The sequence below is a fragment of the Micromys minutus genome, assembly GCF_963924665.1.
Source record: "Micromys minutus genome assembly, chromosome: 25".
Classification (NCBI taxonomy): domain Eukaryota; kingdom Metazoa; phylum Chordata; class Mammalia; order Rodentia; family Muridae; genus Micromys; species Micromys minutus.
In genome coordinates, this window is record NC_137960.1 from 24,091,842 (window position 1) to 24,103,930 (window position 12,089).

General features: G+C 51.4%; 1 protein-coding gene across 2 annotated transcripts in view; it reads left to right on the top strand.

Annotated features, from left to right (window-relative positions):
* Nucleotides 1-12,089, top strand: part of CDH23 (cadherin related 23) — a gene marked incomplete at its 5' end in the record, with an annotated part of 329,115 nt that overhangs the window by 204,688 nt on the left and 112,338 nt on the right. For both annotated transcript variants that reach the window (XM_080938106.1, XM_080938107.1), the window contains 3 exons: nt 3,370-3,442; nt 4,920-5,036; nt 10,684-10,796. In XM_080938106.1, coding sequence (XP_080794232.1) covers nt 3,370-3,442; nt 4,920-5,036; nt 10,684-10,796 — 303 coding nt within the window. The remainder of the gene's footprint in view (nt 1-3,369; nt 3,443-4,919; nt 5,037-10,683; nt 10,797-12,089) is intronic.

A 12,089-nucleotide genomic window follows, 5' to 3' on the forward strand; every position in this document is an offset into this window, starting at 1 on the left:
AAGACAATCCCTCAGATAGGTCCACGGGCCAGCTTATTGACTGAGATTCCATCAGATGACTCTAGGCTTGTCAAGTTGATGTTTGGCACTCATGAGGAGCAGGAGGTTAGGAAGACAGGTTGAAGTGGTCCACCCTGGCCTAGACAGTTGATATCAGCGAAAGCAGACCACTGAGTATATGTACTTCCTAGTGACAGAACTGGGATGGAACCCACACCCCAGGAACATCTGACCAGACACTTTTCTCTCCATAGTCATAGACTAGAAAAACTGGGGGATCCTCACCCACATGTGGCTGAGCCCAGTACTCTTCAGAGACCCCACCCCTACCCCATGACTAAGATGAACTGATCCCAGGATGTCTTATCAAGGAAAGTATGGTTTTTATGGTTATAACCTAGGAGGCTGAAGCAGGAGGACAGTCGTGAGTTCGAGATGAGCCTGGGCTACAGGCAGTTCTAAGCTAGACTGGGTAACAAATTGATACCCTATCTCAATAAACCAGAATAAAGTGTAGTTCTTACCTAGTGGCCCTAATTAGGGCCAAGATTCTATACTTGTCAAGTCCTGCTGGGGTTGACAGTGAACTATTGCTGCTGCCTGTTGAGGGATCACACTAGGCACAACCAGGCTGTCTACAGTCTGCCCTTTGGGACATTGAAATCCAGACTATGTTCTGCCCTCTGTGACTCAGTGGAGAGACCTGACAGGGCCTCTTCTTTGCCTCAGCCCCTCTAGGGTTCCAGAGCAAACGATAAGACCAAGGAGTGAGCTATCCTTTTCCCAATGTAAATGAAAGATGGGGTAATAGCCTTTCTACCTGGATACCAGGCAGGAGACACTGTGTGTGTGTGTGTGTGTGTGTGTGTGTATGTATGTATGCGCTCGCGCTCGTGTGTGTGTGTGTGTGTGTGTGTGTGTGTGTGTGTGTGTGTGTGTGTGTGTAGGGGCATAGTGAGTGATTACAAGCTCCACCACGCTCCAGTTAGGTACGCTAGTGAGTCCCAGGCAAGCAGAAGAACCCCCATTGTCATATCCTCCTAGCAGGATGAGCAGAGAGAACCCCTGGGGGGTCTGCACTTCCCCTGAGCCTAGCCCAGCCATCTGGCAGCAGGAGCAGCCGGCAACAAAGACAGGCGCCACCATGGCTCTCAGAGAACATCAGCTCAGCTCCCAAGCAGGGCATTTGGACAACACAGTCACTCGTGTCTAAGGACCACACTTGAAAAGGTCACCGCCTTCGGCTTGATTTCGCACGTGGGTGATTTTTAAATAGCTGTCACTCTGCTTAGCGGCCTCCTCTCTTGGCCAAAAGGATTTTCTCTTGCCTTTAAAAAAAAAAAAAAAAGTATAATAAAATAACAGAAACAGCTTTCATTGAATAATCGGCGGAAGACTTCCCACGCAGGCTGGCGTGGGGAGAGGCGAGAGAACACCTTCAGGCTTGGGCACGGAGGAGCAGGTAAGAGAAGCCAGGTGATCCCTTTTCATTCGCTGCTTGTTGGTTTTTAATAAAGAAGTCAAACTCGGTTTGTAGATTTCCCATTAGGGGACAATAAGCTTTTATAGAGGGAGCCACTGAATTAGAACTAATAGCAAGTACGGCGCCAGAATCCGGGGAAATATCGCTGCTAATAAGTTTCTGCCTCGCGCTCTGTCGCTGACATTCTCCGAGTTGCTTCGTGCAGCCAAGCAGAAGCCTCACTGTGTGTATCCAAAGCACTGGAGCCCGTGCCGGGAGCCTGGGTGAGGCCCCGGGTGGCCTGTGGGTATGTTGGATGTCAGGAGACTCCCAAGGCTCCAGGCTCCTTAGGAAGAAAGTGAGCCTGTACACAGGACAGATTTAGGAAGAAATGGAGCAATCAATCCTGGGAACACATCCTGCAGCAGGCTGGGGTGATCCACAGTCTGAGAGAGCCAGGCAGCATGGTCTCATCTTTCTCCTGCTTGTTCGTGCAGAAGGAACCGTAGCAAAAGAGTTCAGCAAACGCAAGATCTGTCCCCTGGAGGAGTCTCTAGCTCTCTGAGCTCTGAGGACCTAGTGGTAGGACTCGTTGGATATTGGGACGTGGGGAGAAAGGTGGAGCACTCAGCCAGCTCCTGAGCTCTGTTAAGCTGGGGAGGGAGCCAGAGATTCTTCAGTGAAGAGGGCAGCTGGGAGGAATTCTTGGTGAGCGATGGCAGAAGTTGGCTATGGTGAGAGTCCCAAAGGCGGGGAGGCTTGCTTCTCTGATTGAAGAGTTTAGGGAGCTGTGGGCTGTGCCTGGCACTGGTTTCCCCAACTCAGGGTTCATCTCTACCTGGTTCAGCCTCTCAGCCTGGCTTCCCACTCCCATCCCTAGCTGCTACGAGCTGAGCCAAAGGAAGGAAGGCTCAAAAACCAGCAGGTACCAGGCTGCAGGCCAGGTTGGTACAGAGGATGCAAAGTTCGTAGGTCAAGCTGACTGTCCATCTACAGCCAGTCCAGCCTCTGGGGGCAGCCTGGCCACCACCTGCACACTTTGGTGTTTATCCTGCTAGATGTGCCTTTCTCCTTCATGCTCTAAAACAGCCTATGCACATTGATGTTTTACCTGCGAGTATATCTGTGCATGGGTGCTGGACACTCTGGAACTGAAATTATACTTGTGAGCTGCCATGTGGGTGCTGGGATCCCAGAAAAGCAGACAGTACTCTTTACTGCTGAGCCATCTCTCCAATCCTCTTCCTCGTGTTTTAATTAAATGTGTGTGTGTGTGTGTGTGTGTGTGTGTGTGTGTGTGTGTGTGAGTGAGTGATTGGGTATTTTGAGTCATGAATGTCTGCACCAGCTGTGTGCCTGATGCCAGGATACTGATACCTGGGAACTGATGTTATAGGTAGTTGTAGGTACTGGGAATTGAACCCAAGTCCTTTGGAAGAGTTGCCACTGCTCTTGGCCACCAAGACATCTCTCCAGCCCTCTCCCTTCATTTTAACAGAGCTTCTAGAACCTTTCACTGTATCTTGACTCAGCTGGAAGAGAAGATCGAGTAGGCACTGTATGGGAGGGAAGAACTAGGGGACTAGGCCTCTGGAATAGACCAGGAGTGTGGCGGGGAGGCAGGAGACTGGGAGCTGTAGACGAGCTGATGGCTGTCTTACTCGGTATCTGTCTCTAAATCTCCTTTCATCCCCTCCCCCCCAACCCTTGCAGGTTTCCCCAATGACTGCCCAGCCTATCCTTCAACACGACCTGGCAGAAGGAGTCCTGGCTTTGATAATACCCTAGCCACTGGTGATACATAGAGGCCAGAGGGCCTCAGGGTCACCAAACTGCCCCTTGGTTCCTCCTTTGGGTAGTTGGCCAAATACCTTCCCAACACACTGATCTGTGTTCTTCCCTTCCAGGATGAAAATGACAACCCTCCCACCTTCAGCAAGCCTGCCTACTTTGTGTCTGTGGTGGAGAACATCATGGCAGGTACAGCTGGGGCAGCCTTGGTACAAACATTTGGGAGGCCTACTCTCAGCTTCCCAGACATCTGTAACAAATCAGGGAAGTCTTTGGGGACATCTGGTTATTGTCCCTACCAAGTACAGAACCCTCGTTGGACACTGGGTCACGTTCATCTGCAACCAGTTCAGTGGGAAAGGAATAACAGGAGATGGTTAACTATACAACGTTGATTAAAGAACCCGGAGTGGTGTGTTCTGAGACTCGGTACCGTGAGTCACATCCCAGGAGCCATGACCTTGAAGGGTGGTCTTGAAGCATATTTCAGTAAAAGCCTGAGACTAGAAGGCCCAACTTGAGCCAGCACCTCAAGTTCCATGTGTACGAGGTCCCTGTCCTCGGGGCAGATGGACAGCCTCACCTCCAAGTGTACAGTCCTTGTGGATATGCATATTGCAAAGCCATGTGAGTCCTGGTGTAGAGTAGGAGACAGTGAGTATCCAGCACAGCTGAACTTACAGACAGTTGAAATCAATATGCCAGAGATAGAGGGACATCTTTCCATGTATTAGGGTCTGAGCAGCACCTCTGGGTACCTCTCCAGCATCTGAAGGTGAGTGATATGTGTACCAAGCTGTGCCAACCTCCACATTCCTGTGTCTAGCCTGTCTTAAAGATTATTCCTACCAAAGGCTTCCTACCTTCCTGGGCGCTCTGCAAAGACAAGGTCTTCCTGTATGACACTCCTTCTTCCTATTTCATGTTCCCAGAATCCACTCGGGGGGGGGGGGGGCGCCTAATGCATGCTTTTCTTAGAGACAGCCAGTCCTCCCGTGCCTGGTACCTATCTATTTCTCCCAGGGAGTCATTCCAGAAGCCCCACATGCAGGTAGACAGACCCCTGTTGGGTCATCTGCAGAGGACGTGACTAAGGCGCTCTTCCAAGGGCCACAGGGCTCTAATCTGGGATGACACCCAACCTCTGAGTGCCACCAAGAGCAGGATGGCACTGCAACCCAAAGCCTGGGTGGGCACAGGGGTCTGGCCAGGATTCAGTGTAGATGGGAAAGAAGAGAAATGCAAAGGCCTTCCCTGGACATTAACGAGAAAATAAAGTCCTTTATAAATTCTGCCATGAATAAGATAAGACAGGATGAAAAATGGGATGTAGTAAAAGTAGAATAATTAAGTTGGGCACTTTGTTTCTTTGGCCTCAAATGAAAGCCAGTAGATCTGGGTGAATTTGATCCACAGGACAGCCAGGCAAGGTCAGGGGTTATTTTGTGCTATTGGAGTCAGGGCCAGGTGTCTGGAGGAGGGGGAGGGGAGAAGACCCTATCCCAGGCCCAGCCTCACCTCTGTGTAGAGCTGAATCTGCTCAGCACCCTGGGGCACCTCATCCATCAGGGTCTCCAATTCCTTGAGGCATGGTTGCGACAGGTTCCAGGCTCTGCTGCCAGGGAGGGGTCAGAAGAGCCACCTCCTACTTCTTTGTCCCCTAAAGGAGCTACAGTGTTGTTCCTAAACGCCACGGACCTGGACCGCTCGCGAGAATATGGGCAGGAGTCTGTCATCTACTCCTTGGAGGGGTCCTCGCAGTTCCGCATCAACGCCCGCTCCGGTGAGCCCCTAAACCTGCTGCTCTGCACCATCGGGCTACCCTCCCCCGGGCCAGTCAGGAACCATGGCCTCCTCCCACACTGTTAGTGTAGAGGGATTTAAGTGCCTGATTCCACCTCTGAAGTAGTCACCCTAGTGCTGATTGCCCACCTTATCCTGGGCTACCTCACCACAGACATGTCCACCATGCCTCTCCAGGGCAAAGGGTGGCTACGGCTGCTCATTTTCCAAATAGCATACACTCGCCAAGTATCTTCCATCATGGCTGCTCACATGGGTCTTAAACCTGGGCTCCTCTTCATATGAACCAATGTTGCCTTTGAACCGGTGTGTGCACTAGAGCTGTTGTGTGCACTAGATGAATGACTGTGACAAGCACACCTAAAATCAGCCTGTAGGAAGAACGGGACAAAGTCGCTCCTGTTGTTTTCTCCCGTGTATTCACCTGGGGTCCCGTCTGTAGTTCCGTTTTTCCTGTTCCCTTTCTAAGACTTCCTACACACCTCAAGCTCTCTCTCTCCTTGAAGCTGGGCGGGGGGGGGGAGTGAGAGAGAACAAGATCCCATGCTGTTCATCATGCCTGGGGAGAAGCTGGGGCTTCGTGTGCTCATTTGGAAGGAACCTAATTCAATGCTAGAGAACAGGAAGAATAAAGTATGGTCCTTTTGGGGTCCAGGTCAGCTGCTTGGGCTTGCTAGCCACCTGCTTCTAGGGGACATTTCTGTAACTTTAAGGGAACTCTGGATGACAGCAGGCTTATTCCAGACTCCCAGTGACTCACACCAACAGGAACATACAGCAGTGTGGGTAGATGTTCAGTGGACGGCCTTTCCCGTGACAATTGTAAACCCAGGTCCTTCCGTGTTGTGGCTCCAAGTTCCCTGAAAAAGGAGAAAACACACAAGGGACCTTGTACAAGGCAGATCTGACAGGCCAGGCCTGAAAGGGACATCTGTCACCCTCGTACATGATACCTTGGCCAGAGTAGGCAGGGGCTACCTCACTCCTAGAAAGCTTGGGGGGCAAAGGTCCCTGTCACTGGTCACCATTGAGCAACAGCTTACCCTGGCCAGGGAGCAGGATATTGCCATCCCCTATGGGCAGCAGTAGCCCAGTAGGACCTTCCTGTTGTCCATGACTCCTGGATCAAGGTTGGCCTTCCAGCTCTTCTTCCCGCTCTTGCTCTCAAAGTTCCTGAGGATGGTGGCTTCTATTGTTGTGTAAAAGGACAAAAGAGGAGAGCCAGAGTCAGAGGAGTCTCTTCTACCTCAGGCCTTCCTCCTAGTCTCAGAGCAGCCTCCTTAACAAGCCTAATTTCCAAGAAGCAATGGTCCCACTTCAGAATCTGTACAGGGCTGGTTCCATGAATCCCAGAGACAGCAAAGTGTCACCCCCCCCTTAGGGAAACCGGTGCAGTTTTGCAAATAGCCCACACCTATCTACCAGCACCCTTAAGCCATTTCTCAATCGCTGAGAATGCTGCATGCGATGTATATTCTGGTAAAGCGCTAGCAGGGGGGTGGGGGGTTGGCCCGGTGGTAACGTGCTTGCTGGACAATGTGAGAGTGTAAGTTCACATCCCCAGAACCCACGGAAAGCAGTGATGTGTGTCTTTAAGCCTAACACTCCTGCACTGAGATGGGAGACAGAGACAGGAGAGTGTGGCTTACAGATGAGCCAGCCTGGGCTACATAGCAGCAAACAAGAGACCTTGTCTGAAATGAGGTGGCAATAGCACCCAAAATTGTTCTCTCACCTCCACAGTTTACTGTGGGACACACACAACTACACCCACACACCACACACACACCCCCTACACACACACACACACACACACACACAGGTCGCAGGACTGGAGATATAGCTCAGTTGGTTGAGTGCTTGCCTCGTATGAATAAAGCTCTGGGTCCATTCCAGACGTGGTGAAACCTGCCTGTGGTCTAACACTCAGAAGGTGGAGACAGGAAGACCAGAAGTTCAAAGTCATCCTCAGCTACATAGCAAGTTCCATGCTGGCCCCGAGACCTCCATCTCAAAAAACAAAACAAAACAAAAACAATGGTTGCAGTCTATTATGCGAAGAATAATGACAAGGGACAGTCTGTGTGCTCAAGCCAGATGGCCATTCTTAAAGCACTTCTGATCCAAGGAGAGTTTAATCCTGCAGATAGTGTCTCAGCACCATTCATGAAATCAAACCAAGAGCCCAATACTATCTTGTTTCCCTTCTGGCATCGCCCCCATTTTCCAGATGAGAAAACTAAGGCAAGAGCCAAACTCAAAATTTGACTGAGGTCTCTGAGTTTGACTAGCTGACCCCAGAACTCAAATGTTAACTTTTGGGGTCCATAAAACCATATTTAAGCTCTATCCCACTACCCACACATCCTGATGCACGTCAGAGACTCCAGCCCTATCCCAGGGCCTATGATAAGGATGCTTTTCTGCTGCCTTAACATGTTCTCAACCCAAAGGTGGGAACATTTTCTTCTGCGGTCCTTGGTCGCATTAGCCAGGTCTGCTATACAGAGGTGGCCTTAATTGGTTCTAATTTCCCAGATGGGAAAAGCCATCTATCATGAATACAAGTTCACGTTTAAAACTTTTTACAGATTAATTTCCCCCAGCCACCCAGTGAGGAGCATGGCTCCCAGGGCAGATCTTAACCAGTCCATGGTTCCTGGCTCTGGCACCTTCATTGCCTTGTCCCCAACAGGTGGCTGTGTCAGGGAGAGAAATGTAAGTGTAAGGGGACTTGGAACCCGCTCTCCCAAGGCCCATGATAGCACAGAGACGTTAAGTAGCTTGCCTCATATCACACAGCTCAGATGACAAGAACAAAAAAGAAATAAAATGCTAAAATGGGTATTACATAAGTCTCTGCCTGCCTTGGGGAACTTTTTCAGTCCACTAGAATTAAATGATCAGTTTCTGAAAGGTGAGAGTTTCACCTATAGTTTCTTCATTGTGTGTGCATGAGCATGCATGTGTGAGTATGTGTGTATGCATGTATGTGCATCATGTGCACATGTGTGTGTATGTATGTGCATGTGAATGTGTGTGCGTGTATGTGTGCAAGCATGTGTGTACATGAATGTGAGTGTGTGCATGTGGGTACATGTGTTTATGTGCACGTATGTGTGCGAGTGTGCATGCATATGTTTCAGTACATGAAGACTGGAGGCTGTCAGGAGTCCTCAATCACTGTCTGTATTAGACAGTCTCTCACTGAACCTAGGGGACCTGGAGCTCACTGACTGAGCCACTCTAACCAATGAGCTCCAGGGATCCTTGTCTCCACCAATGAGCTCCAGGGATCCTTCTGTCTCCACCAATGAGCTCCAGGGACCCTTCTGTCTCCACCAATGAGCTCCAGGGATCCTTCTGTCTCCACCAATGAGCTCCAGGGATCCTTGTCTCCACCAATGAGCTCCAGGGATCCTTCTGTCTCCACCAATGAGCTCCAGGGACCCTTCTGTCTCCACCAATGAGCTCCAGGGATCCTTCTGTCTCCACCAATGAGCTCCAGGGATCCTTCTGTCTCCACCAATGAGCTCCAGGGATCCTTGTCTCCACCCTCCCCACAGCTCTGGGGTTCCAAATACATGCTGCCCCGCCAGGCTTCACCATGGGTCCTGGGACTGAACTTGTGTCATCAGTCACACTTACAGAGCATGTCCTTTACCAGTGGAGCCGTCCTCTATCCCAGCCCTTTATCCCTGTAACAGCTCTGACCTGAAGGCATTCGGAGCTCCTGCCTTCTGACAGTGAGAAAACGAGGCTCAAAGAGCTTCGGCCTCCTTCCATGACACCCACCCTAGGAAAGGTCCAGACAGAATTCCCATCTGAGCCCTTGTTCTTCGAGTAGAAGCCATCCCCGGTAACACCATGGGCTGGGGCCACAGTGATGCTCTCAGCTCTGGTGGCCCACGGCTGCTCTGGGACACCATGGTCAAAACCATGGTGTCCGTGACTTGATTTGATCCTGGTGGGAGTCTTTATATCATGGATCAACAAACGGCTTTTGATCTCTTTGGGGAGCTGTTTGTCAAAACAAGTACAAGATTACAATTCTGTCGGTAAAGTGTCGCCAGCCTGAGGGTCTGAGTTCAATTCCCAGAACTTGCATAAAAAATGTCAGGCATAGTGGCACATGCTTGTCTTCCAGTGCTGGGGAGACAGACAGACGGATTCTTGGGTATCACCACCCATCCCACCTAGTCTTAGCAGTTAGTCCCGTGTCCCAGTGAGAAGCAACACTCAGGGTTGTCAGTTGGCATCCACACACATGAAAACACATACACAGGCACGTATGCACCACAAAGCAAATAAAGCTAAGGGGACCTCTGTTCCAGGGACACCTAAGAACAAAGGACAGCCAAAGACAGCTGACAGAAATTGTGGTTTACTTTAAGCGTGTCTGTTAATAACTTGTTTCCTCCCCCACCAAAAAAAAGTTCTGCTGATATCATTACACTAATGATGGGTAACTGGGAAAGAGTATTATGACTGTTAATTCAGAACTCTGTGTACTCACACGCTGTAGGCTCTCACACTATAGGTTTGCACACTGTAGGCTCACATACTGTAGGCTCTCACATTGTAGGTTTGCACACTGTAGGCTCTCACATTGTAGGTTTGCATACTGTAGGCTCTCACACTGTAGGCAGGCATGCTGTAGGCTCACACACTGTAGGCTCACACACCATAGGCTCTCACACTGTAGGCTCTCACATTGTAGGTTTGCACACTGTAGGCTCTCATACTGTAGCCTCACACACTGTAGGCTCTCACACTGTAGGCTCTCATACTGTAGCCTCACACACTGTAGGCTCTCACACTGTAGGCTGGCATGCTGTAGGCTCTCACACTGTAGGCTGGCATGCTGTAGGCTCTCACACTGTAGGCTGGCATGCTGTAGGCTCTCACACTGTAGGCTGGCATGCTGTAGGCTCTCACACTGTAGGCTGGCATGCTGTAGGCTCTCACACTGTAGGCTGGCATGCTGTAGGCTCTCACACTGTAGGCTGGCATGCTGTAGGCTCTCACACTATAGGGTCTTACACTATAGGCTCACACACTGTAGGTTCTCACGCTGTAGGCTCGCGCTGTAGTCTGAGCCATGTGAACTTCAGCCTGAGCTGTCTCCCTCCTGCCCCTGGTGGCTATACTCCCAGTAACTCTATTTCTAGATAGAGCCTGGGACTATTCTGAGGATTTCCATGACATTAACTAAATGACCCCCACAGTAACCCTGCTGTGAAACTGCCCTGTCTTAGTTCCCTTTTGGGCAGGTATGGAAACTGAGGCACAGAGGACTGAAGTAACTAGATTGAGCTGATGATGCCGGAAAAAATAACATCACATCTAAGCCAGAGGTGTCTGTGAGTGTGTCTGGTGCTAAGTGGCCCTCCTACTCTGCCAACACCTGCCCCAGATCCCCAAACTGTAGAGTACTGCTGCCCAGCTCTTGGGCCCCTCCAAAATGCAGGTGCTTCCCCTCTCAAGCACACAGATGGACCCAATTCAGCTGCAGTGGCCATGGCTGCCGTGACTGGCTAACCACAGCCTGCAAGTGTATCTCTACATCTACTTCCTTCTCCCTGAACCCCAGCCCCACCCTGCTCATCCACCTGTCTGTCCAATAGGAGAAATCACCACCACGTCCCTGCTGGACCGAGAGACCAAATCTGAATACATCCTCATTGTGCGTGCTGTGGATGGGGGTGTGGGCCACAACCAGAAAACTGGCATTGCGACAGTAAGTACATTTCTACCCTGCTGACCAGGTCCTTCCTCCCTACTGATCAGGTCCCTCCTCTCTGTTGACCAGGTCCCTCCTCCCTGGTGACCTGGTCCCTCCTCCCTGATGACCGGGTCCCTCCTCCATGCTGACCTGGTCCCTCCTCCCTGATGACCTGGTCCCTCCTCCCTACTGATCAGGTCCCTCCTCTCTGCTGACCAGGTCTCTCCTCCCTACTGACCTGGTCCCTCCTCCCTGATGACCTGGTCTCTCCTCCTTACTGATCTGGTCCCTCCTCCCTGATGACCTGGTCCCTCCTCCCTGATGACCTGGTCCCTCCTCCCTGATGACCGGGTCCCTCCTCCATGCTGACCTGGTCCCTCCTCCCTGATGACCTGGTCCCTCCTCCCTGATGACCGGGTCCCTCCTCCATGCTGACCTGGTCCCTCCTCCCTGATGACCTGGTCCCTCCTCCCTGATGACCGGGTCCCTCCTCCATGCTGACCTGGTCCCTCCTCCCTGATGACCTGGTCCCTCCTCCAAACTCACCTTCAGGTCTCCTCCTCTGGGTGCCATGTCCTGAACCAGGATGAGACACTATGAGGTGGCATCTGCAGATAGCAGCCATGGGAAAGCAAGGTCTTGCCACCAGGACATAGAATACCCAGGACAGCTCAGTGGAATAATACTTTAATGCTACTCCAAAGGTCCAAAGGTCCAGCAGAGTAGCAAGTGGCAGAGGACATGAGCCCCACATCCTCTCGTGTTCTCCAGAACATCTAAGCAGAAGCCTCAGTTCCTATGAGGAAGAGCCACTTAGTGTAAGAATCAGGGCCCTTCAGGGTCCCCTGGGGACTGGCCACTACCCATCTACAAACACCTATAATGCTGGGGGTGGATCGATGCTGAGTTTTCCTGCCTCTGGGAAGGGAAGGCCCAGGAGCCCATCAAGGCCACCTCACCACAGAGGAGCCTCAAAGAGGAGGGAGAAGCTTCGGGGTCCGAAGTGGGGGCCTGGTGGCAGAAGGGAGAACAGGGACAGCGAGGAGCACAAAGGGGCCCTGATACAGGCTTAACCACAGTGGGGTGACCTGATGCTCTGGTCACATCCAGTCCCCCTTTCCCATGGACTCCCTCTGGAGGCCTCTTGCCTCACCTACTCTGGGAAGCTGCCCCATTCTTGTCAGGCCAGAGAACTGGGCTGGGGTTGGCTTCACTTGGCCGGAGCTGTTACAAAATGCCCCCATATCCCATGAGCACCTCTGTAGACGCTGGCCCTGCTGATTGGAATCACACCTTAGCCCTGTAAAT